This window comes from Anarrhichthys ocellatus, unplaced genomic scaffold (assembly GCF_004355925.1).
Source record: "Anarrhichthys ocellatus isolate YVR2014 unplaced genomic scaffold, GSC_Weel_1.0 scaffold15, whole genome shotgun sequence".
NCBI lineage: Eukaryota > Metazoa > Chordata > Actinopteri > Perciformes > Anarhichadidae > Anarrhichthys > Anarrhichthys ocellatus.
In genome coordinates, this window is record NW_022280045.1 from 4,192,652 (window position 1) to 4,219,459 (window position 26,808).

General features: G+C 43.6%; 1 protein-coding gene across 3 annotated transcripts; it reads left to right on the top strand.

Annotated features, from left to right (window-relative positions):
- The first annotated feature begins 32 nt into the window (after positions 1 to 32).
- Positions 33 to 26,597, top strand: fgf12a (fibroblast growth factor 12a). 3 transcript variants are annotated; one of them, XM_031854734.1, is made up of 6 exons: positions 5,389 to 6,160; positions 7,443 to 7,490; positions 10,405 to 10,515; positions 14,571 to 14,674; positions 22,091 to 22,289; positions 23,644 to 26,597. In XM_031854734.1, the coding sequence occupies exons 1-6, from the start codon at positions 5,965 to 5,967 to the stop codon at positions 23,757 to 23,759; spliced, it is 774 nt and encodes a 257-aa protein (XP_031710594.1). In that variant the 5' UTR covers positions 5,389 to 5,964; the 3' UTR covers positions 23,760 to 26,597. The 3 variants fall into 3 exon arrangements, with proteins under 3 accessions (XP_031710596.1, XP_031710594.1, XP_031710595.1); XM_031854736.1 differs by lacking the exons at positions 5,389 to 6,160; positions 7,443 to 7,490 and adding an exon at positions 33 to 323; XM_031854735.1 differs by lacking the exon at positions 7,443 to 7,490.
- Positions 26,598 to 26,808: the final 211 nt, after the last annotated feature.

The window sequence follows — 26,808 nt, forward strand, 5'->3', positions numbered from 1 at the left end:
GAGAGAGAGAGAGAGAGAGAGAGAGAGAGAGAGAGAGAGCAGGGGGGATCACTCAAGATGCCTCGTTTTAGCGTAATTTGTCCTGCAGACTGTGCCCTTCCGGCGTTTGGAGGGCTGCTGTGAGCCTATAGCGAGAGGCTGGCTGGCTAAGCTATGCTGCCTGACCCTGCTGTGGTTGTCATAGCGTTGCCCGATTGTTTGGATTGAGGAGGGCTCCCATCAACCCAAATCAATGAGGATTCTGAGGCCATTCCTTCAGAAAGGAGCGCATATGCTGCAGTGTTTCTGTGGACAACGATCGAAGTCGACCACTATCCCCGACGGTGAGAGACAAACGTTTAGCACCATAGCTTTGCAAGCTACCTTCGCTTTGCATGCTTTCTCTCATGAGTGATGACAAAAAGAAAAATAGAGAGGGGGGGGGTGTAGAGAGAGGGGGGGTGAGTGGTTTCATTGGCCAATCCAGTGTGTGAGTTACATCTTTCGAGTCTGCAGTGGAGAGAGCCTCTCCTTATGGTCCTTTTTTTTGCATCTGTCCCGCGTTGTGTGTGTGTGTGTATGCGGGTAGCTGCTGGCTTTCAGCATCCATGGCCAGCCGCACTCCTCCAGAGAGAGAGAGCGAGAGAGAGAGAGAGCGAGCTCCGGATACTTTACCAGACCGAGCTGAATTTGCAGACCAGTGTGTTCCAGTGCTGCATCTGAAGCAGTGGGGCCAACACATGTAACAATGCAGGGATGAAGTCATTAAACTTCAGGGGGCCTGGAGAGGCAGCTTTGTTTTAGGGCCCCCAAAACAAGCTGCACAGTTCAGCACCACGGATAGCGCCGAGGCAGAAGTACTCCAGGTGCAGGGGCTCCCAAACTTTTTATGTCGGGAGTAAAAAGATTTCTATCATCCAGGATACCCCACATTGATTACAGCTTGTCCCATTTGACAAGACAGAGTTAAATATGGAGTTAAAACTAGCCAACCGTCTTAGGCTTTAACTACTTTAATGCATGGTGTAATGTAGTTTCAGATGAGCTGCATTTAGCCTCACCCGGGAAATCAAACACTACTTTTGAATGTGACTCACTTGTGCCACACATCCACTGTACAACAGAGAGTCTCAATAACACACACACACACACACACACACACACACACACATGCATTTGCGCTCATACACAACCACCACTCAACAGTCTTTGGCAAAATGCCTAATATGCCTGCCTCATCCTCTATTCATGTCTCTGCAAATCCACTGCAATGCTGCTGTTGTTCACTCCTAACACAACTACACCTCCAAAGTCATTAAAAAAACCATCCTACAGTATTTCCAGAGCAAGACAAAATGCTGTTTTACCGGGAGACAAATGCAACACCTTCTCCCGCCTCCTCCTGTCACATGCAGTTTGTAGACTCTCCAGTAGCTTCAGCTTGGAGCAGCTCTCATATTCAGGGCAGACAATTAGAAACTCCATTAAGCACAGTTGATTCCTCTGAGGAAGTTGGACCAAAAGCAGCGCGCACACTGGGATCTGTAGGCAGCTATAAAGCACCATCAGTCCTTACCCGGCATATCTGCTCACTGTTAGATGAACCGCATGACCTCATTCAAAACTTTACGAGTCAGCTCACAGCTGGATGCAAATTTAAAGCTTGTTTGACATGAAGCTGTGTCGGGTGATGCTTCGTTTGAAGTCTGTTCGTTTTTCAACTTGCCAATTCATTAACAAGTTCAAACTTTTTTTCTATTTGATTCTCTGTTTTTGACTTGTTGGGGTTCTTTTGCAAGAACTCCTAAAGAGGAGTTCCACTGTGTCTCTGCTGCACATCCAAAGCTCTAACGCGTTATTTCAAAATAGAGCTACAATATGATGACAGCATGCTTTGTGGATTTTTAAACAGTGCTCGTGGATGAATGGACTTGTCTGTCTATTATACATCAGTATCAGTGTCATCAGACACACTGAGCTTAACCTCGGCTGGTAACCCGATTGCATCACTCACTAAAAAAAAAATCAAAGTAAAGCAGGAAGAGCAGAAAATGTTCCGCTCACCAGGCACTGTGCCAAAATCCCCTCCTAGGGATTTTAGGCGGAAGATGTTTCTGAGCAGGCTTAAGTGTTTGCACCTGCGCTTTCCTTTGTAGTGTCAAGTTCTGCACCTGGCTTCTCTTGTGTTACAAGTTAAATACAGTAGTCGGGATTGCAGGAGACTTGTGTGGTGGGTGGGATGGAAACAAAACCTTCTCCTCACGAGTGATACTTATTTATTGTCTGTTTGTCAGTTTCAATGTGACTGTTCAGATCAATATCAGGTTACATTAAGATAACTTTGGGAGCAAGCAATGATTTGTGTTAATGACTAATTGAATTTGTTCTAATAGTCTTAATTAGCGGTTGGTTGTCATCTCTCTGCTTGTGCTCATCTGGTTTTGTGGCTTGCTCACGAGTAGGAACAGCAGTGAGATTAGACTGAAATAGTTTTAATGTAGTATGTATATATTTTTTAATTTATATATTCATTTATCTATTTATCTAGGATTTAACTGCACTCATTTTGGTTGTAAATAAGAATCACTTCGTTTTGCATTTCCAGTATATACCTCTCACACTCACTATGATCAAGCAGCAAGCTGTGGTTTGTGTCGGTGGTGTAAGTGTGCTAGTGAGCCACAGCATCACACTTGTTCTCTCACAGCTCTCCTCTTTGCCTCCTGGAGACTTGGCAAGACAGTTTAGCAGACATTAGGAGACGAAAACTCACAGCTATTGTGAGTCAACAGATCTGTGAGGTGTCTCAAGGACATGCTGGAGTGAAGATCTTGAAGAGAATGGAACCTACCCGCGGGGGTCTCTCTCTCTCTCTCTCTCTCTCTCTCTCTCTCTCTCTCTCTCTGGACACATGTGGTTCATCATTGTTCCACAAGGGGGCAGCAGTTACAAAGAAATGACTCTGAACAACATGTTACTCCAGTAGTGGCACCTGAAGGAGGGCCACGGGGGATGCTGGGGCTTTTTTTGCGTTTCAGTTTGTAGACATATTTAGCTCCTATGCTGCAGAGTACAGTGTATGCAACATGGTTCATAATGATGAAAATCCAAGAACTAGCACCGGCTGATGAAGTGAAAACACACCGGCTGCACACGCAACATGTTTAACACAACATGTCTGCAGCATTTTCACTCATGTTCAGAATGTGGTTTCAATAAATGCTGATGACTTACTCTGTCGGTAGCACACCGAGATATTGACATCACGCTGTTTGAATAACTTAACTAGCAAACCTTTATGGAGTCAAATCATTTTAATTGACAATTCAAATGATTGCAATGGCCCTGCAGGGCATTTCATAGCGACAGTGTTTTATTGCCCGAGGGTATTTCCCAGCTGGAATGAAGTGGACATGAATTGTCTCTGGTAGAGGGAGGAAGCCTAGCAGATCCTCATTAGGGAATACTTTATCTTTTCCTGACTAAGATATATGTCCCATGGCTCTAGAGCTGCACATCCACAAAGTCCCTCCTATTTGTGAGAAAGCTCTCTCACTCAATATACAACAAACCACCCGCTGTTTTTTTCTTCTTCTAAGAACTGTATATCACGCTGCTGCATATCCGTTGGAAAGATGAATGATATATTGATGTTGTTATTGATATTTCTTTATGCTGCAGTGGCATATTCATTTTTACTACGCACTGGCAATAAGAATACAGAATGCAGGTTTTGATTTCGACTCAAACTTTCTTTCTGTCTCTGAGAAAAGAGTGTAGTCTCTCTCTCTCTGACACACACACACACACACACACACGCGGGACCACACAAAGGTACCAGTGCTTCACATTTAACACTTCCATCCATTATATCCAAATCTTACGCAAGACAGTGGTAGTCCAAAGGAAATTGTCTCTCTGAGGGCTCGGTTTGGGGAGAAAATGTCAAACCCAGTCCTAGAAAAAAGCCTCTAAATGTTTCATGCAGTTTCATCAAGGGGAGGAGAGAGGTTTGCTCTGCTGCTGAACACTCACGTGTTCTTCCTCCCACTGTGTGTGTGTGTGTGTGTGTGTGTGTGTGTGTGTGTGTGTGTGTATGTGTGAGTGTGTGCTCCCCATCTCATACAATAATAGACATAAAACCAGCATGCTCACATGCACACATATTTGCAGGACATCTTCGGGGACTTTGCATTGATTTACATCTCATCCTTAACCATAATTTATAGTCATTCGCTGAATTCCAATGCAGAACAATTTAACAAATGCAGTGAAAACAATCGATTGGTTTGCATTAGTTGCCAGCAACTGATCTATGACAGAAACACAAGCAGAATACAGTATGCTCTCACACGTGCACACGTGCACATGTATGCAGTCCCTCCCTCCTGGCTCAGAGAGTGTTAAAGGCTTTGATGGTTTATGATCAGGACTATTGTGCCGTTGTTTAAAATGTTATTTGTAATGTGTTGGGGTCGCCCATGTCGTTTCCATAAACCATAAATCATAAATCATGTGTTGTGTCGCGGTCTTCAACGTACCATTTCTGTTGGGGGTTCATTGTGCTGAGACCTGTTGAAGCTAATCCTTTTATCCACGTTTAATATGTTCGGCATGTGTGGCCACAGAGTTTTAGAAAATAAAACGCGCGCATATGTCCCCTAAGTATATAAACGTCACGTGACCTCCTCGTTGCCCCATTAAAAAAAACAACAACTTCGGATTTAAATTGTAATTCAAAGTAACAATTTGGAGACCACCCACCCCCCTATTCAGATGTCCACATTATCCCAAACGACTAAAAACCCCGCGCTCGCGCGCACCCACTTACCCCTGCATAAACACCCATCCAGCATTTCGCCTTCCCTTTTTTCCCCTATACATTTTATGTTCACGTCTTTTCTTCCTGGAGATCATCGATCTTTCCCCTTACGACCCTCCGAGAATTCCTAATAGGAACCTCAATCACGTATGGTTGCGTTAAAAGAGTTGGAGAGGGAGAGAGGGGGTGCATGAGAGAGAGTATGGGAGAGGGCGGGAGGGAGGGAGAGAGAGAGAGAGAGAGAGAGAGAGTGAAGCGGACCGTGACCGTCCACTCTCGCTGTCGGCGATGTAACACACCGACAGCAATCGGGACGGGCTGGAAATCCTCTTTGTCTGGCTTCTTTATTATTTGTGCGCTACAACAAAAAAATCCCTCCGATGTGTGTTCGCGTCAACTAATTGTTGCTCTGCAGACGACAATCCCGCCATGCAAGCTTAAATTACATCTCTGCAGCATCCGTGCAGCGCAGCCTCTGCTGCTGATTCTACCCCCCGGCTGCATTTCCGAAGTGCCGTCGACGGAACCGGGGGATTGGGCTCACACATCTGGGTTCACCGCCCCCCCCCCCCCCCCCCCGCCCGGCAGCGAACGGTCTCGTTCATCGAGGGGCGTGGAGTAATGAATTAAGGGGAGAAAAAAAAAAAAAAAGTTCGGATCATTTCTCCTCCAGTCGCGCACGAGCGTCTGGTGCATGGATTTAGGTTAATGCGATTTCTTTAAAAGGAAGCCTGTGGAGAGGCGCTTGTGCAGATGAGGATTACGGAGTCAGACGCGGCGCTCTTCACCTGGAATACCTGAAGCTCTCCAATGACGCGCAGCTGCATCAATTTAACAACTCTGTTGCATGTCGTTCACGGCTGACATGTCGGCCCCTGTGGTCTAGCCCGTCGATCGATGTTTTATATTCGACCGGTCGTCGTTGATTCGAAGCCCTGAGTGAATAAGACGCCGTACTGTCCCCCCTCATGAGGTCGCGTTGATGCCCGGGGACTCGGAGGATTTTCTGATCAGGATGACATTTGGTTGAAACGCTCGTGGACGCCAAACACAGCATCAACTCTCTCGGTTTTTTTTTTTTTTTTTTTGCGCCAAGAAGCTGCACCAAACATCCGACCGCTGCCGAACTATAGACTCTCGGTTTTCAGACTCGGTTCGGGGAGATGGCCGCGATCGCCAGCTCCCTGATCCGGCAGAAACGCCAGGCCAGGGAGTCGAACAGTGACCGGGTCTCTACTTCGAAACGTCGCCCTAGTCCCAGCAAAGACCCCCGCACTCTCTGCGAGAAGCATTTCTTGGGGGTCTTCAGCAAAGTCCGTTTCTGCAGCGGCAAGAAAAGACCCGTTCGGCGGCGACCAGGTCAGTGCTTTAGATTTTTTTTTTTTTTTTTTTTTTTACTGATGTGTTATGTGGGCTCGTGAAAGCAGTTTTCCCCAGCCCCCCCACCCCATCCCGCCCCCCTCCCTTTTGGACAATTATGCTGCAGTCAAGGGCTCCAATCTCAACCGGAGGAGAAAGTAGATTTTCTCCGCGGTGCAAAAAAAATCCACCTGTTCCATTAAGGTCTTCTTGTTGTCTGTCGACCCACCGCGCACGACCCTCCCCTGTAAACCGAGCAGCGTGAATGTATAGGAAATGATCTGCATGCTGTGACGTGAGCCCCTTTATTTATTGGGATACTGCTCAGAATAATCGCTTACCCTGGACAAAAAACGAACTAATGCTACTGTATCTTTGTCACAGTCTAAGCAGGTTCTCTTTCAACAGTTATCTAATATGTTAAAGCCTTCGATTTTGCACACTTAATTGTTTGCACCCCCTCCCCTTCAAAACACACATGTATCTTAAATACACTTATAAATGCTGCTTTAAATTGCCTAATTCAATATTACTGCAGATGTGGTACAGAGGGGAGGTAAATTGCACCGCAGTGCACCAAGGCTCTTTTGAGATTAAATGTTGTAATGGTAAAGGTTTATTGCCTAGAGGGAGCTTTACTGCAGTGAAGGGAGGTATATCTTTAGTGATTAAGAGCTACTCTGGCTGTATTGATAGACATAGGCTCCGTGCCTACTACACTCCATAGTATAGCCTCCCCCCCCCCCCTTTTTTTTTATTCCCCTGGCTCTGTCCTGCTGCACAGACCACGAGCCAGCCCTCCCCGAACCCAGATAGTTCTGTCTTCGATGAACGACTGAATGAGGTAGGAGGACAGACAGAGAGACAGAGTTTCCTTATAAGGCAGAAAGGGAGACAGACACCCAGCCAGCCAGTCAGACTCAATTAAAACCCTGTCGCCGCGCAGCTTTATCGGACAGACAAAACAATCACAGTGCCAAAACTGCCACAAAATGCCAGAATAGAAAACATAAGCAGACAGACAGACAACAAGCCAGTCAGGCCTCCAGACACTGTTGGGCAGGTAGGTGACTCCTTTCACATACATGGCCGAACAGAAAGCAGATGCTGTGTTTCCTCTAATTGATCATCCTTATCTTTCCAATGATGCCTTGCCATATATTTGCATATAAACAGCCGATACGCTGGAGAATTTATGAATTCTGCCTGTTTAAAAGACTGTTGTTTTTCCTTCTATCCCCCCCCCCCCCCCCACCACCCCCCTCCCCCCCCACTTCGTAAGATGCACCCTCGAAACCTCCACAGGTGTCCCATAAGGGCTGCAGGCTAGGTCAGTAGCTCAGCCTCCATCCGTGTGTGCTGTGTTTCCTCTCGTCTCCACCCCATCTCGCGCCCATGTCGACTCCCCCTCGGCCAGGGAGGGGGGGGGTAGGTGGGGAAGGGGTGGGTTGGGGAGGGACAGAGAGTGAGGGTGGGGCGGGGGGGGGGGGACCCTCTCCCTTGCTGATCTCTTCTTTTTTTTTCTTTCATCCCTCCTTCTGTGTGGCTTTGTTGGATTTTTTCAAGCTTAATTTCGTACTTTGCTTTCCTTTCTCGTAGCTAAAGCTCTCCTATAGCCAGTCGTTTGTCGCTCCTCTGTCTCTTCTCTATCTTTGTCTTTGGCTCTGCCTCTCCTCATTTTGTCTCTGCCTCATTCTCTCCGTCAGTCAATGTCGGATCAGTCTATCTATCCTCGCTACTTGTTCTGTGTCTGTAAATATGTGTCAAGTGCTGCTGTGTGTAAGTGTAGTAGAGGTTGATATTGTATTTTGGTGTACATGGATATGTTGTGTTTCTCCCTGTCAAACACTATATCGGAACAGGTGATGATCATTCTGCATTTCATGGTCATGATGCCATTTGTCGACGTACATAAATGTTTTTGTCCTTCTGTATTGGTATGAAGTAAATCTATTGACGTTTTGATGGCCCATACACACAGAATGATTTGCTGTATGTTGCCACTGAAATACTTTTTTTTGTAGTACAAACATATGTTGTAAATTCTGAAGTTTGACATGAAGTCAGTTTAAACCTGCACACACCACACAGCACACAGAGCACACACTTTCTGCTAAATGATTGGAACTGATGAGCCGTCAGCGATTGCTCGGGCCCACGTTGAGGTCTTAATTTATGGAAGTGTAGTTAACATATGTGATTTACTGATGTGTACACTCCCATGTACTTGCGCACACACACACACACACACACACTCTCCTCACCCTGCCTGTGATGGATGATGAAGGGCCCGTCCCAGGAATTGATGGCCCCATCCCAGGGGTAGGTGAGTCGGGGACTGATGGTCAGGATGATGTACAGTTGAGGTGAACCCAGTCTAGTTGGGGGTCATCACTACTCCGCGTAGTCTTTCTATGGGCTCTCACTTGTCTTCTGTCAAATATAAATGAGGGCATATGCACCAGTAATTACTGCAGTGATCAGCTTTCAAGTAAAGACTTAACATCTGGTGTTACTGTTGAAGACAGAAAAACTTTGATTATGTTTTTCTCTGATACCAAGTTAGAAAATGTTTTGTTTTGCTCTTTTGTGCCCAACTTGACTGCATGACCACCAAGTCTTGACCTTAGAGGACAGTCTGGCTCACTCATATCCCCTTATTGCAATCACATACATCATTTATCAGAACATGCTGTGAGCCCTGCAAAGCAAGCATTTTCATTTGCTGAATGTGTATGTATTTAGCCACATAAAACAAAACCGTGACAAAACGCATCATTTGTTTCTTCGGTCAGGCTGAGAATAAACGGAGGATTAGTAGCATCCAGCAACGGAGTTGATGTCTGATTTCAATGGAGTCTCAAAAACCAAACACATTATAGTTCAGTGATTCATTATTCCCAGTAAACCCGAAGAAAAAATACGAACATGGTTACATATACCTACTCTCCATCTTTTCTTTTGTCTGGCAAACTACCTCTCCAGTGTTTCCCTGTCAAAAGCCACAACCCAAGTCCTTTGTACGCGAATGGTGTCATTTGACTCTTGACTTCTGCGTTTGCGTAAAATCAAAAGACCTGCCTGACATTAGATGGGCTGCGGAGACCGCACGTACATTTCCCCTCACATAAACTCTTTTTAGCCTTTCTTTGCCCCCACCTGAAGTGGTGAGCGCTTCGAGCTGCACTCTGGCCAGCTGCCAGATGTCACAGCCTCAAAGTTGGAGGTCAGTTCAGGGTTATTGCAATGAGAAAAGAAAAAAAACAACTCTTGGAAACTTTAGGTCAGTTTCTTTTAGGTCAGGAAAAAGCGCTGGAATCCTTTTTGGGTGAACATGTTCCCTGTAAAAACTCTTAGAATCTCTTTCATTGAATGCCAGTGATATCAACCCAAAAAATGCACAGTTGCTTCATACCAAATAAAGAAAATCATTGGCATGTTAGTGTACATTATGAAGTTAAACTTTAGTTTCCAAATGATGCAAAATGCCTTTTTGTTCTGTGCGAGATACGGTAAGACATTATGAGAAAGTATCTCATTGATTTTCTGTCACGGTGTTGTCATTGTTAAGGCCTTCCCGTCAAACAGCCATTTTTGGGATTATGTAGTAACAGATGACTCATTACAAACTGTCCATCACAGTCTTATTGGTATTCAACAGATGTAAGAGTTAAATGAAGGGCTAAAATGGAAAGTTTTTTTAGTTAGCAGGCAACTCATGAGGATGGATTCTGCCACGAGAACAGTATGATTTAATAAATGTTTAATTAGAATTATGTAATTATAGAGATTCACTTAATAAAGTGATTTACTTACATTTCTATTTGAATTATGCAATTCAAAACCAGTCATATAAAGGCTTTAAATAATCTGACATGAAAACACAACAGTCAGTGTTTTTAAATGCTTCAAGAAATCTAAAGAGTGAAGAGTGCGTTATTGTTCTGCTGGTACTCTCCATCTTTCACAGCCAGCTTTGCCTTCTTTAATTAATCAAACACTACATTTTTGTTGTTGTGAAACGTGTGTTGGTAAAACATTTCAGCATTTTCAAGCTGCTTGATGTGAAGAGCTGTGAGAGGGCAAACACTTAGACAAAAGCAAAGGTGTATCAACTCTTTTGAGTATTTCTGTACACAATGTTGAGAATGTTGTTCTGACATATTCTTGGTGGGGATGGGGCTGTGGCTTGGCCGACGGTTTGTGTGTATGCGTGTGTGTCTGTGTGTGTGTGTGTGTTTCAGAGCCGCAGCTGAAAGGCATCGTGACGCGACTGTTCAGCCAGCAGGGCTTCTACCTGCAGATGCAGCCGGATGGAACCATTGATGGCAGCAAGGACGAGAACACCGACCACAGTGAGTGGAGCTCTATGGAAGCTGCAGCTTCCAGCATAAAACACTTAATGGCAATGAGTCACTTGGTTATGTAATATATTACCACATTTAATAAGCTGTGCTTTATCCTTTTTAATTCTCACACAACTGATGCCAGCCTAAAGCATTCCCAAATTAGTTAAAATTATTCTTATTATAAAATGATCAATACAAAAAACCTACAATTTTAAACGGGAACCATTCACCAAATTCCACAAGGTAGAATGCCCTCTTTTCCACTTCTTGTTATGCAATAGCATGGATAAGATACAACTGTAGACATAAATGTGTCAAAACCTGCTCCGATGGTTTATGAATCCAGTTCTCTCAAAAGCATACCTTTCACGGTAAGTAAAATCATTATTTATGGGAGCATCTTGTATTGTAATTTATATTCCCAAGTAAAAATGTATTCCAATACCCCCGTCGCTCTCCCTCCAAGTAAACTGCTTCTGCTGTGTACACTGCATGATTGTAAGTGTCACGTTGTTTTGATTGATTTGGCTCTGAAGCGCGTGTGATTAACACCGCAGAAATTCCTTCCTGGAAAAACCTATCGCCTGAAACAACTGCAGCCCCACAGCTTCACTTGTAGTGACATAGAGCCCTGCCTGAGCCGGTTCTTTGCGATATTTCACCACCCAATCGACTTTCCAGTCTCCGGGGAACAGACCCCGACAGATATCACACCCCCTTCCTTGCTCTCACAGAAACAGAAAAACAGGGAAAACATTTATTAAAACATCCAGTATAGGCTTTTGTAACAGTTTCCCATGGGAGGTGGCGGATCAAGGAAGATATGTGTGTCAGCGGAGAAGGGTCGTCAAAGCCGAATAATGACGACACTCCCAGTCTGGAGTGAGGCCAGACAGGAAACCGATCATGACCTTTCTTCTCTGAAACATCCTGCCAATCCTGAAGGCAGCTGGAGCCAAAGCTGCTGGATCGTGGCCGTCATGCGGTGGAAAGAAAGGTCTCTCCCTGTCACTCGTTGCTTTATGTTTTTTGAGGAGATAGATCGTCGGTACTTATGGTATAAAGAAAGATTACAGCACAAAAAAAAGAAGAGTGAAAAACTTCCACACAATGCATTTCCCCTGTGCACCTTTAGCACATTGCTGGTTTTTGGAGTCTCCATTGTGTTCTACAGTTTTTTGGCTGATGAGGTTTTTGTTGTATGCGAGGGTTTCCCCACCTCTAGGTAATCCTCTTGTTAAGCAGTCCCACTTGCCCAGGGATGGAGGAATGCAGTGAATAATTCAGCCAGAGGAAACTAAAAATACCACCTTCCCTGTTTGTACCCAATGAATAATTCTCTATATGAGATGCCTCCAGCTCAGAGACGGTCGGAAGGCAAGACACGGAAAGGGAGCAGGCGAGAGCCGGAGGTGCAACGAGAGGAATGTGTTTTGAGCAGAAAGATAGAGACAAAAAGAGTAAAGAAAAAAGTGATCAAGAGAGATGGGAATGGTGGAAGAAGATTTAGAATTCAGGTCTTGCACTGAGCTATTGATCGCCCGGCTGGATTGTCAAAATAACAGATCGCCCTCACCCTTGAACCACTCCACTCTCTGACCTGCAGCATCTTCAGCAGCTGCAGATGGAACGCAGCAATGTATTATCAGGTTGAGGTTCAGTGGAAGCGAATGGGAGCATGACGGTCGCGCCTGCATACTAGGTGTGACCTGAGCCCGTTTCAATTCCAGTTTTTATTATTTGCTATATTTCTGCGCTGGATGACAACAAGTGCCGAGACAAGGACACAACTGCAGGGCAAATAGGTTTAGCTTGAGAAATGCACAACAAATGGAATTCTGCTTTCACAAAAGACTTGTTTGACCCAACATATTCAGTACACTGCGAGGAGTAATAGAATAGATTTGTCACTGCGGTATGTAAAACTGCTTTAGTGGTAAGCATGACTGGCAGTGCTACGCTTAACTAACTGCGAGGGCTGTGGAACACCATTCAATTAATTAACACCCATGTTCAAATTTGAACAGTTATTAATTTGACTGTCGTCAGTTGATCACCCGCCTTGATTACCTGCACACGCTGCAGCTCCAGAAACATATTGCTGGTTATGAGACACCTGCGGTATCGGGCGTTCGCACTCCATCTGACTCTGATGCTCCTGGTTGATGGACGAGATGAAACCAAGACTCTTTCTCTTAGTTGAAGACCCTCTCACTAATTTCACTGTATATAACAATATATATAAGAAAAAATACCTCACACTACTGTACTGTATAGACCAGCTCTCCCATCTTTTATTTGCATTTCTCTCTGGATTTGGAGACGTGCCCTTGGCATATAAAGTTTGGCTCAGTGTTTCTCTAAACCTTTCCTGCAGGCTTTATTTTCCCGCTGCGCCTGTATTCCTCACATCAAATGCACTTCCTTTAACCTACCTGCAGGATTTGCTTGTCGCCGGAAGAATGAAACGGAAACGGAAGAATTGCCGTTTCAAGGATTTCGGCTTTGTCTGGCTCTTTGACGATAGAAGATTCCTTAAAATCTCTCGACTCTGCGCCATGCCAGATACTCTCTTTTCTCGCTGAGAGATAAGATTGAGGTTATTAAGGAAGAAGAATAGCAATCAGGCACTCTAACAGTAGTAATTATGAGATCCATCAACCATAGAAGTCTGTCTGTTGTGTTATTCTTTGGTTGGCAAATGAGAGCAGGGACGGCAGATCATAACTATAGCAAAATTGTGGACTAGCGTGCCATATTGTATGCCTCTTTTCCTCCCACTTTTCAAGCTATTATGTGAGTCTTTCGAGGGCCCTATTGCAAGTATGTTTTGATAGGTGAAGGTGGTCCAGGGCGGAACACTTCTGGGTTTTAGTGATACGTGACAGAATTGTGGGCTCTGCGTCTGAGAGACACTGCCAGTCAACTGAGCGACAAAGGCAGCAGCCACGAAAGGCAAATGGAAAGAGGAGCGGGGAAACAGACGGAGGGGAAGGAGAGAGTTATGACGGAAAAGAGAGATTGAAAAGCCTGAGAAAACAAAATGTAAGGTGCTAATGGACTCATATTCTGCCAGGGTAGGCCTATCTCAAAGATCTGGCCCCTCAAGGGTATACAAAACTGCAAGAGTGGCCAGTATGTATCACTTGTACCAGTGGCCTTAGGGCAGAGTTAAACCATTGGCAGGCGAAAGCAGCGCGTCGATATTTATCGATTGAAATTGAATCTGTTCGTGTTGTCATGTCTCATCTCGTCCCAGCCAGCTTTATCTGATAGTCCCCATCGCCACCTGCAGAACAATCCTCCCAACAGTACAGGGAATAAAGAGTGTCCTCACACCTTCCATCAAACATACGCCCATGAAAGTCACCGTCCATTCAATAGAACTTTTCAATAGAGAAGAACTTCTTTCAATAGAACTTTTCCAGAGATAACAGGAAGTTGAATCAAATCAGACTTGTTTACAGATTTAATAAAGCCTCTTAGATGATTGACCAAAGATCTTTGAGACCACACTTGAAATGTAATGCGGGTCGTGTACACGGTGTTATTCAACATTAAAGGCCTGAAAACAAATGTTCTCAATCAGCTTATTACCGCATTCGATGCCAACTACGTCTAATCAAACCAGAGCTGTTGGCTACAAATTCACATAAATATAAATCAATGAGACAATACCTGTATTTCTGTGCTACATTCATGTGTAATTTCATCCCTTTAGTAAATATTGAATATATTTGTATTCAGCTCAGTGGGCAACTGTTTATACTATTTATCGTTGGATGTTATGCCATCTTTATTTTGTACGAGAAAGTTCTGGGTTTCTGCTTTAACGTTAATGCTTCACTGTCACGATGAGGTGCGTCAATGTTCCCATTGTTTATGCCCCGCACTTTACTGCTGACAGCCAAAAAAAAGAGATCAGAGAATGTCACGTCTACAAGTTGAGTGGAAACTCAATTGTCCTATTCTGTCCTTTCTGTCTGATGTCTCTCTGTCTCTTCGTATCTGTCCGGCTGTCCCTCCCTCCCTCCCTCGACCTCACTCTGTCTGTTCTGCAGCCCTGTTTAATCTTATCCCCGTGGGTCTGAGAGTGGTGGCCATCCAGGGATTGAAGAGTGGCTTCTACATCGCCATGAATGGAGAGGGCATGCTCTACAGCTCGGTAAGATACCGCCCCTTTGCTCCACTCGCGTAGGTTGTGCACGTGTGTCACCAGAATGTGTGTTCATTTACACGTGTTATGTTTTGTTCTGTTTGTTGTCCCTTTTAATATCCCACTGCAGCAAAGCCCCTTCTAAGCCCCTTTTATCTCTGCTCCATTCGAGAGCTCTTCGGATGTGCCTTTGTGTTGCCATGCAGTGCTCCCCCCCCCCCCCCTCTTTGTTGTTGAAGCAGCACCACGCATGTTTTTCATTTAATTTGACATCAAGTTCAGTGCTCAGCCCTTTTTAAAATTGCCTCTTCATATTTTACCGGCTACTAACGGAGGTTTGTTATGCAGCACCTGTAAACTGAATTTCCACTGAATTTCATTGTGCTTTTGATGCTGATGGTGTTGCTTCCTTTAACTTTATCATCCTGATTCTGAATCATAAAATGATATACATATAGGCTGGTGTGGGTAGCAGATGCACAGGCGTTGGTGGACCCAGTCACAGATGCCAGTCGGAGAAAACATTAAGTCATGGCTAATGGCATTGAGGATGAGGAGATGTTTCTGGAGCACGTTTATGGAAATGAGCTGCAGTGGAAGAGAGTGTGTGTGTGTGTGTGTGTGTGTGTGTGTGTGTGAGAGAGAGAGAGAGTGTGCCAGAGAAGTGGGGTGGGGGGGGGGCATAGGCAGAGATGTAGAGACAGGAAGATATCCCTAGTTGGCATGGTTATATAACCGTCAGTCTCATGGTGCTACGAAGACAGAAGAGGATGGGAGGGCTCCGTTACCCACAAACCTCAGCTGAGGTACATTGTGGCGGACATCTGAAACAGTTATGATAAATGTCTGGCAAGAGCTGGAATTCACAAACTGCCAATCAAATTTTTTCTTTGTCAAAAGTACTCGTAAAAATCCGTGAAGGACACAGTGAAATCCAGTGTCTGTTATGTCTGCCACTTTTACTGCGAGAGAGATAGGAGAACATTTTGAAGTGGACCACATAAACGGCGTGCATGCTGCAATTTTTTTTTTAAAGCCGAATAAATTCAGCGCCACCATTTTCAGTGGAGCGAGCGTTCTCGCTCAGTACGACTTGAGCACAACTCAGTGCCTCCACAGATGTGTGATCGCTCAAAAGTTCAAAGAAGGATGCACGATAAATGCGCAGGCTGTTATGACTCACCCGGTAAGACGGATTCATTCATAACTAAAGGCTCATAAACAAGTGCACGATTTACAGCCCTACTATGAGGCTTATAATAACCCTCCACCCACCTATCTACGTCAAAAGTCTTTCAATTCATTAAATAGACCACAAGTTGGAGATGCTGTATGACCTCCCACACACACACCCTTGATGAAATCCTCATTTGGGTCATGATAATTATTCATTACAAGTGATTCAGGATTTCAGAGGCAAACTGTTTTTTTAAATCATCATTTTAACATATTTTTGATGTTTCTATCCCGGGGAGAAGAGGGTGTTGGTCAGAAGGCAAAAACATGTTTGCAGCAAGAGCTGAAAGTCCATTTTAATCAAAACTATGCAGTGAACAAACTCTCTGGCCATATGGAGGAGGTCCGGCTCCTCAGATGTGTAGCATGGGGAATTAGCATGCATTTGTAGGCAGAACGCGGGTGGCGGGCTGGATCACAGGAAGGCTCATAAGCCTTGAAGAGCCACAGAGTGCTCATAAAGAGGCCAGATTAACATGGAAAGCTCAAATAGCCTCCGTTTCTCTCTCAAACTCCCATTATTTACCAGCTTAATTTACCAACACAGATTATGCTTGTGATAGACACTGTGCTGCAAGAGGACTGTAAAGGAGAACATTTCTGTTCTGTATTCACACTTTTATGAGAGCCCTCATGATGCAATCGGCGCTATAAAAGAAGTCCTTCACTTTCATCATCTTATTACTTACACATTTACTTTTACTGTTATTTGTCCAGATCTTTATCTTTCCCCCCCTGCACCTCCCTCGCTTATTCGCTATCCTCCCTCTTCTTGAAAGATCTCCATTACACTCTTTTTTGCCTTATAAACCATAAGGTTTGTCGCTGCTTGTTTTGTCGTCTTATGTTGTCTGCCTAACATCTGAGAGCCGAGATGCACGGCTCTTACCCCCCCCCCCCACACTGTCTTGTTAGGGAGAAAATGCGACAAGCTTCGTCTTCTATGGGAGATAATCCTGAGCGGTTGTAGTGTTGCAACTTTGGGAAGCCTTTCTCTCAGTCTGTTATCTAGGTGTCAGGTATCTGGCCCGTTACCATTAATTAGGTGGTAACTCACATGCTGGTCGCTGGTTGGCTTTTCTTGCTGGGAGTGCAGAGCTCACGGTCGAGGCTGTTGCAGATGGGAAGCTGATATAGCAACGGGTGAGCAGGGTGATAATGCTTGTGTGGAGTGCTTAGCGATGAAGTGTGTGGGGGCTGAGCATCTACAATGAAGAGCTCCCTTCCATTATTTATAGCACTTCTCAATATGACCTAGTTTACTGCAGTAACCACTGTTCTCTGTGCTATCCATCTATCTATCTCGAGCAGGCACATCTGTCCATAGCTGCACACACAGCAGCCTCTGAACTGTTCAATCGGCTACTCATTTTACAGCTTCTTATTTATGTCACAGAAAAAAAGTAATGCGTCGCAGTAAAACCTTCACTTTAGGCCCTGAGGGACGACTGAGAGGGAGTTAGTGTGGAAGGTCAAGGAGAGATTTCCAGATTTTGTTCGGGTGACGAATGATGATGGCATGTCTTCATCTTTTCTGTCTGGAACAAAAATGGTTCGTAGAAGTTAGGAGAGTCGAATTAAAACTTGAGTGAAGTCTGTGTGAGTTTTTGGGTGCATTGGGGCTGCAACTAATGATAGTTTTATAAATTGTTTAGTCTAATAAATGTCATAAATGATTCGGCTGGCCTAAAGATTTCTTTAGTAGATTAGTGTTTTTTTATGCTTTTTTTCAAGCTGAATGACTTATTTCCCAAAAAAACTTATGAGCACATCTCTGGTAAACACGAGATTTAAAGTGGTGCTTTTGTGTGATTCTTCGTGGAGGGACTCAGTTTTGCAGATCTGTCAATTAAATCAAGTCGAATAAGAATTTCTTTGGTCAAGGACAACTAATTGATTATCAACCTTTCGGGGTTAATTTTCTGTCAATTTACTGCTTTAGCTTTAGTGTACATGCACATTATTAAATTGCTTGACTGTGATGATGGCGCTAAAGACGGTGCTCCCGAGGTGAAGAGAGAGAAAAAGTAAAGTCAGTAAAGAGCATCAGGAAATTAGACATCATCAATGTCCTCCCCGGAGGAAGTTAAGGGAAGGACAGAACCTTCAGTGAAAGTGATGATTGACTTTCAGAGTACGACAAACAAAATGATAAACAGGGGGAGGGTGGGGGGGGGGGGGAGTGAGAAAGAGAGTTTTTCAGTTTAAATAATGTCTAGACAATCCCCGACCTGAATCTCTCTACCAGAATAATAATGAGCTCCCCGGGAGTTCCATTACATGGCAGACTGGGATTCTCACTGAGGCTAAATCTCTCTGATACACCAGTGACTCAGGCTCATATTTAAATGGCGCCCCCCTCCCCCCCATACCCTCTACTTATTCCAAAGTCAAATGGACGCCTGTCGGCAGCAGCAGCGCTCCTTAATGGAGAGCCGGAGAGCTGCCTCCCTCCTCGGATGGAGCCACTATCTGATTGGGATTCAGGATGCGTTCAACTCAGTTCTGTTGGCAACCCAGTAGCCTAGAGGCCATTCATCTCAATTTAGAGCAGAAAACAGAGTGCGAGTGGCCACTCATCCTCACTATAAGTACATAGCCTATAAAATCTGATAAGTCAGGAGATAATCATAGGATGGTAGCTAGTTTTACATGCATGAATATAACCATAATTAGGACCTTATTACATCAAACGCAAGTTGAACACGACAATTTTTTTACATTTTTGGGGGACCAACTCAAACGACAACCTTTGGGTCCCTGGGACTCACTACACTGAAAACCTATCAACATCATTAATTAACATCTACATATACTTATAGTATCAAAAGAAAAAGGGTACTCATAATGCAGAATGGACAATTAGGGATCACTAAATCTGGTTAAATCTTATCTTTAGCCATAATAATGCGTCATCTTTTATTTATTTGTTGTTATTAATATGAATCTGCAAAGTAAACAAGTAACTAAAGGTATCAAATGTGGTGGAGTAAAAAGTAAATCAATTCTTCATCCTCTGAAATGAAGTGGAGTCGAAGTATAACGTACCCATAAAATACAAATAAGTCTTTTGGTTCAAATAAATTCAAGGTGTTGTGAGCTGAAACTGGTAAAGCATTTATATTCTGTTCTCAGCTTTATGGTGTTTGTTCACTACACTTCTGTTTGTTTATCCTCAGCTCCCTCATGTTAGAGAGTGAGCAGTCTCACGTGCCCAGTTTCACTAACAAGTCCTTCGCCTCTCTCCTTCAGAGCACCACGGAATATAAATAAGCGCCCTTATAAATAGTTCATCATTGATGAGCGCAGCCTGTTAGTGCTGAAAACGTGGCACGTCTTTTTCTAAATATTTCCTTGTCTTGCCGCGGTAACACACTTTGGTTGATTACGTTTTCCTGGCAGCGGAAGCCACAGCGCAAACCCGTCGGGTGTTTTGCGTTGAGTACGTGTGCGGATGTAACCGTTCGCCAGTGTGTATTTCTGTGCTCTTCCTTCCCTCTGTGGTTCTGTGGTTCACGCGTGTCCTTTAAGAAGCTCCCATTAATCAGGAAAGAGACTCAGACCTCTTCACCTCATATTTCCACTCTGTCATCCACAAACAAGGTACTCTGTCAAAGACTTCAAAGTCACTTACATTCCACCCCTATCGTTCCCGAGCCAGCAGGGTGCTTTCTAAACTGCTCCTAGCCCTTTTCATGGACAGTAACAGAGTGTTGTCCTTGTGGATGAATTTGGAGGGGATTATACTGCGTGTCAGCAAAGCGAAGTGGCTGATTGTGAAGGGTAGGATTCTAGAGCGCACTTCTGTGTGTGTGTGTGTGTGTGTGTGTGTGTACTCGGCCTGATTTTGGCTCCAAACAGATGAAGAAGGGACGACGCCTGCTGGTGTGTAATGTATCACTGTCTGTCCCCCACCCACTCAAACACATATGTTCACACGCAAACACACAGGCAGCCAGACGGGGACGACGTGACCCCCAGTGCCCCCCAACAGAGCCAGAGACGTCTGCTGTTTGACGGTGTGTCAGCAGGCCCAGATAAAGTCAGCCGCCAGCTCTCCACAGAGCTCGTCCTCCCTCCTGCCGACCAGCTAGACGTTTCCACGCACAGCCGACCATGTGACCTCACCTTCCCAGAGTCCTTTACACAGCCTGCTATGCACTGCTGTGTCTTATAAATGAGCGGTCACTCACACTCATTTAGCTAAACTGCGGTGTGCCATGCGATTGGGCGAAAGTTGCACAAATCGCACAAAGTATAATTACTACATCTACTGTGAAAGGTTGATAGTGACAAACCCACACATCACCGAACTCCCCAGTGGTCTGTCTCGCAATTTGTAACCTAGTTTTGATTCAAGGTTTTTATCAATGCCTTTCTAGTGATGCCCTTTCAGCAACACATCTCGGTGTGACCGGGGCTTAAGGTGGTAATATGTCAACAAGTGGCCAAATAATCAATACGTTCAACATGTCACACTTTAGAGTTGGTTTTCCCGCAAACAGCTTTTAAGGGTAATTTCACCTGAATAACAAAAACACATATTTCCTCACTTACTGCTAGTAACTACTAACAACTATAGATCAGGTTTAATTTGCACAGGTTTTGAGATAAACTGCTCTTAGATTTCTTCCTCCAACCCGATACAATGGATGAATGGAATTTAGTTTGAGGTGCTTAGAGCAGAAAAAAGATATAGGAGGCCACGATTTGCTAATTCACACGCACAATATATAATCTATTAACTCAATTGAATTATATCGTTCCCACATTTTGAATAATTCGTGGGCACGAATTAAATAAGCCTTATTTTTGCCTTGCACAAGGCCAAGTCTTTCATTCTAGCCGCCACCTGCTTGCACTTGTCCTTGGTCCCTAGACTTTTAAATGAAGCTTTACTTTAGCTTGGGGATGAGTTATCAAACCATCTTGACAACTCTTGCCTTGCAAGGGGATTGTTGTTAATAAAAGGCAATTAGTGTTTCCTGTTGATTACTGAAGGTCCACCACAGTTTCATGAAACAAACATATTTGTACGCTTCTCAACGGGTGTGGCTCGCACCATCTGCACAAGGGATTCAAGACTGTCAACCGCGGCGGACGGTCCTCAGAGCATCAGGAGTACGCGGCGATGTCGGAAACCCACCCGACACGTCTTGAAACGCGGACCCCATCTCGTTCGCCATGCTTTGTGGGCTTTTTTTTTGCTATGTTTAACCCAACTTTTCTAAGCTTCTTCCCCCTCTCTCTTTTTCTTTCTATCTCTCAAATTCAAATAGCTTTATTGGCATGATCATAATAAAATACAGTACTGCCAAAGCACTGTACTCTCTCTTTCTCTTTCTCTCTCTCTCTCTCTCTCTCTCTCTCTCTCTCTCTCTCTCAAACCCACACATAAACATTCACCTCCAGCAGGAAGCAAAATTGGGCTGTCAGTCAACTGGACAACCTTAAAAGGGCACAGAACCGCATGAGATATTAATGAATGAAATACATCACCGAAACCCAAACACACACACACAGACAGACAGTACGGTACAAAGTCTGCTTGAATTGAGACCACACAAAATCCACCGAGCCAGCTGTTCCACCATTATCTCCATCACGTTCACAAATGAATGCGTCTTAGATTTGTTAGGGGTAAGACAGTGGAGAGCACGGTTTTGTCTGCTGAACTGTCTCGACCATAATCTGGCAGCGCTCCTAGTCCCGTCAGCGTATCAAATATCTGGCTCGTCCCCTTTTTCGTGTCATTCCTCTCCACCTCCTGTGTGTCCCCTTGACTTTCTCCTTGACCTGCTGCTTTGATAATGAAGCAAAAAGATAACAATCTTCCATTGTTGTTTACCATTATTCTAATAAGACTACTTAGATTCCAAGGATATCTTTGTGTGTGTGTGTGTGTGTGTGTGTGTGTGTGTGTGTGTGTGAATACAGTATGTTTACTGACCTTGGCAGTGTACACATGCTAGTGATGAGAGCCAATATTGGCAGAGTGAAACAGACACAGCTTTCCTTTTTTTTCCCCCTGAAATGGGACTTCATCAAAATCATCCTTCTGTTGTGTTGCTGGTTATGTCTGTATTCATGTGGATACAAAAAAAATGAATTTTGTGTTTGTGTATGCATTGATTGATATGTACCGTGTGCTATCTGTATCCTTCAGTCTCTCTTTTTTTGTTTTTGCAGGAGATGTTCACACCTGAGTGCAAGTTCAAGGAGTCCGTTTTCGAGAACTACTATGTGATCTACTCGTCCACTGTGTACCGGCAGCAGGAGTCGGGCCGGGCCTGGTTCCTCGGCCTCACCAAGGAGGGACAAGTCATGAAGGGCAACCGGGTCAAGAAGACTAAGCCCTCGTCACACTTTGTGCCCAGGCCCATCGAAGGTACGAGAAGCGGTCTTTTTTATGTTTGGTTTGTTTCTTTTTGTGGTTATGCGTGTACTTCCAGATTACAATAAATTGGGTGCACTATTTCAGATATTCTACCCAATTACATGACATGTGTTATGAAAATTATTATGGTCTTTATTCCAGCACAATTAACATTTTGCAGTGGTCACAGTGGTTAAGGGTTAGGGTTAGGGTTAACCAAAGGCAAAATATATATGTGTATGTCTTAAATTTAAAATGTTTTGCTTTAGCAGACAATTATCTTGTTTCAGATAATATATTAGCAACAAGGAGGTTTTTTTTTATTAAACAAATGATCTTGCTATGACAGTACTGTGATCGATTACCTTCCTAGTTTTAATTCTCTAAAAGTTCCATTATTGAAGTGAGTGCTCTGAAGATAGGACAGATTTATAGTTCAGGGTTGGCAGTCATTTCAAGTGTTCACATTTGAAGTTAATATGCTTTGACATTTTTAAATAGGTTTAGGAAATTAGCTTATTCAGTTTCTTGCTGAAAGTTAGATGAAATAATATAGACGCCACTCATGTCTGTATGCTAAGTATGATAATACAACCACAGACTGTGAATAAGAAGTGGACGTAGTCACCATGACGTCAGCCATTGGTTTGTGGACTACGGTTTTTAAGTCTTGAATTGGCATTTTACTCTAAATGGGACCATGATTTCCTAAATGAACACCATGCTGTAATGAAGACAACTTGAAAATATAGCGATTGAGACCATAAACTCATGTTTACAATGTTTACTGAGGTACTAAATCAAGTGAAGAGTAGCATTATTTTCTCATAGACTTCTATTCAATCAGAATTATTTTTGCAACCAGAGGAGTCGCCCCCTGCCATTAGAAATAATTGAAGTTTCAAGTTGGTGGGTGGAATTCTTCACCTGTTAATGCCATGCAAGTTTCCCCGTCGCCACTCTTTATGCTAAGCTAAGCATGTTGGCTGCTAGCTGCAACTGTAGAGAGTGGTATTGATCCTCTCATCTAACTTAAATCTATTGTTTTGACAGTCAGACTCAAGATTCATTCATTTTGTGCATTTCTTTAGCAGATGTGGGTTTATTTTTAAATATCACCTCTAATGTTTTTCTCGTGAGAGCAGAGTTTGATCTCATTAAAACTTGTTGAGCAATGGGACAAAAAGTGCTTACATGGCCCTAATTCCCTGCCTGGTAAGTGTCCCTCCAGCCTCACACCTGACCTTGTCTCTATCTCCACATCCATCTCTTCAATCTGCTCTCCATTGTCTCCTTTTTGAGCTCCTCCTCTCTTTGTCCTGTCGTCTCCTCCTCCACCTCTCCTCTCTTTACATCTCCACAACAGTTTGTATGTACAGGGAGCCATCAATGCATGAGATTGAGGACAAGCACCGCTCCAGGAAGAGCTCAGGGACTCCCACCATGAATGGAGGAAAAGCTGTCAATCAGGACTCCACATAGCAGCGGGGGGAGGGGCTTCCAGCAGGGGGAGTGGCCTCATCCTGACTCAGGGGGAGGGGCCATAGGAAAACTCAACACCACCCCCCCCCCCCCAAAAAAAAAGAATATGCACCACCATTCCCTCTGCAAAAAAAACAGGGTGTTGCGTCGACGAGGAGCTATTACCGTACACCCAAGACAACAAAAACAGAACTGAACTCTTGCCTGTGAAAACCTTTTAGATGAATTAATATCAAACCAGAGGATATATATATTAAAAGAAAAAAACATTTTCAATCAGGACGTGACCAACATTTTATGCAAAAAAAAAGAGAAAAAGCTGTGATAAACAAACAAAGGAATGGTGGTCTCTCTTCACACAAATACAAATATATATCATTTCCAATTTATGCTGTGAAAAACAAGCTTTAATACATGTTCAAATTTTCATACATTGGTTTCTTTTCTAAATGCTATTGCACTCTCATATGCTTTATTGTGTTATTGTCATCAGTAGTAACTATAACATCCTCATCATTACTAATCTGTTGTATCTTATTCTAATTACTATCATCATTATTCTGGATTTATTTTCATTTTGAAACGAGAGAAAGTGTTGTTGTATTTGTTCAATTGCTGTTATTTTCTCTCTCTCATAGTTTGATCTTGAATGCACTGTCGCACTAACTGCTCTTGTGTGAGGGTAAGACTGAATGTATTTGATAGTTCTCTGTGTTGGACTCCAATGGAAACAGAGTGCTTTGGGTGGGATGTAATTTACTCAGGTGTGTACTGTAAGTGGGACTAATAGGACAGATAGGGTTGTTTCAAGTACTCTAACAGGAACGCCCCTATACTGTTCGCCAATGACGGGACAAGACTGATTCAAGCAATAGAATAGATAGCAGTCGAGTGTGTCTCCAAATTATAGTAAAAAACAGGCTGACAGCACATCCCTGTGGTTAGGTGTGTCCGTCAGTAGAGAAGACTGACAAAGAAATTTGGACGAGTAGGTAAAAGTCTAAGTCAAGGAAAACTGTTTTGATATCACTTCAATATACTCTTTAACATTTGCAAGGATTATTAGGTTCTAAGTAAAGAGACGTCAAAAAGTGGTAAGGAAAAGTATTCTCACCAAAAGCCAAGGGGACGATAATGACCAGCATCAGCAATATGAGCCATGGCCAAAAGAAACCGGTCACTTCACATTTACACCTCAAGAAACACAGACCCCTCTCTCTGCTGTTTAGCTCGGCTACAAATATAACCATATAACAGTATACATGCCTTTGAACTATATGGATAAAAGACTGCTGCTGTTTCTTTCCAAGCAAGAGAAAGTTGTTTTGGCAGGCGCGGCGACGACGAGGAATATGTGTTGAGTATAGTTTCTAAGACTATTTATGTTAAGTTTTATTGTGAAAGTATTCAAGATTTCTCAAAAGTGGTGGACAGGGTGCCCGACTGTTTAATAACCCTCTGACCTGACTCGTTGATGTTTTCAATATAAGGTCGCAATCATTAAGACCATCACAATGGAAGAATGTCTCATTGAGGAACCAGTTCGTCTGGACTTAGCCAGGTTTAGGGGAGGACGTTCTACTAATGCCGGTGAGACTATCTCCCCGTTTGTTTTCCCTCACATGGTAACCCATAAACTCTCCACCCCCCCCCTGGTTTTGTGACCCATGAAATGAGGCATTTGCTGCATTGTGGAGGGAAGCTTCTCTTTCATAAATCAACATGCTGACAGGGCTGTATAATCAAGGTGATTTGAATGGTACATACGCCGCGTATGCTACATAGCTCATTCCTAATCCCCAATTAGTTTGTCTAACTCAGGAAGTCCTACAATTGTTCCACGAAGGGGGCCAGACATAAAGACTGGCCGCTCGTTGTCCAGCACCCGTTGCACAAAGCCTGGCCACCGGTGTGGTGTTCAAGGAGGTCAGGACAGGGTCGATGGTGTTTTTATCATTAAAAAAGTAGTGTACGGCTAAGCTTAGCCGAGGGAGGTCGGGAAAAGGGGATTTCAGGAGCCGAGATGAGCATGAACATTGCATGACTGCAAGGGGTGAAGTAAGCTTGGTTTCGATTTCGAAGGCGAGAGCTAATAAAAAGATTGTTTCAAATTCGGGGAGTATTAAGTCCAAAACATTTTTATGCAACATTTTGATGCAAGAGAGTTTCCAATCTCTGCTATTGTCTGGCTGGATATTGTATGCTAATTTGGTGGTATGTACAGTAAATAGCACACATTCAGTTGCACAGAGCAAAACTGCAGAGATATCATAGATCTGGTGTTCTACCATGTGCCTGGGTCCATAGCTGGTGCAAGTACCGGTAGATTAGTTCAACTTCCACAGCACGTATACCTAACAGTGATGCATACAGTATATTAGACGAGAGACTGAAAGTCAACAGGCAAGACCAGCATACGAAAGTATCTTTTTATAGAGGTTTATATTGGTGCAAATGACATACATGTGGGACTTAAAAAGCAATGCATGAAATTGGATGTACCCGATGTCAACTGTTGACGGCAGAATGAGAGGATTTGAGAAAAGGGACGAATAAAGCAAAGAGGTAAAAAAAATAAACAGCTGATGTAAGCGAGCGGTAAAGGAGAGCACTTTACAGGAGGTTTATTGATTTATGAAAGGGCGACCAAAGGCTTTGGTTGTTTGTAATATTGAGTAGAATTTATTGTTTTTATGTTTGCAGATGATTTCACTGCATTGGAACACGCCCATATATGCATTATGAATTGTGAGATGAAATAAAAAAAAATATGCATTGATAATAAAAATCAGAATGAAGTTAGTGATTGTTTAAGAATAAAGACTATGTTATCAAAAACTTTCACCGATAAGATTGAGTCAATGTGTTGTTGATTGTGACTGACAGCTGTTGTTTGTGTGTTTTTTATTTTTTATTTAAATAATGTCACTCATTGCACCAACAAGAGCAGCAGCAGGATCAGCAGACTAAACCCATCAACGTGGGGTTGTTAAATCCAATCCGCTCCTTCCATTAATTCACCGGCCGTGATTTATCTTCTCACTAGCCC

Excerpts from the sequence above, each read along its gene's own strand:
- fgf12a (XM_031854734.1), top strand. The coding sequence starts at position 5,965 with ATGGCCGCGATCGCCAGCTCCCTGATCCGGCAGAAACGCCAGGCCAGG. Across the intron at positions 6,161-7,442 it reads ACCCGTTCGGCGGCGACCAG|ATGCACCCTCGAAACCTCCA; the intron begins GTCAGTGCTTTA and ends CCACTTCGTAAG. Across the intron at positions 14,675-22,090 it reads AGGGCATGCTCTACAGCTCG|GAGATGTTCACACCTGAGTG; the intron begins GTAAGATACCGC and ends TTGTTTTTGCAG.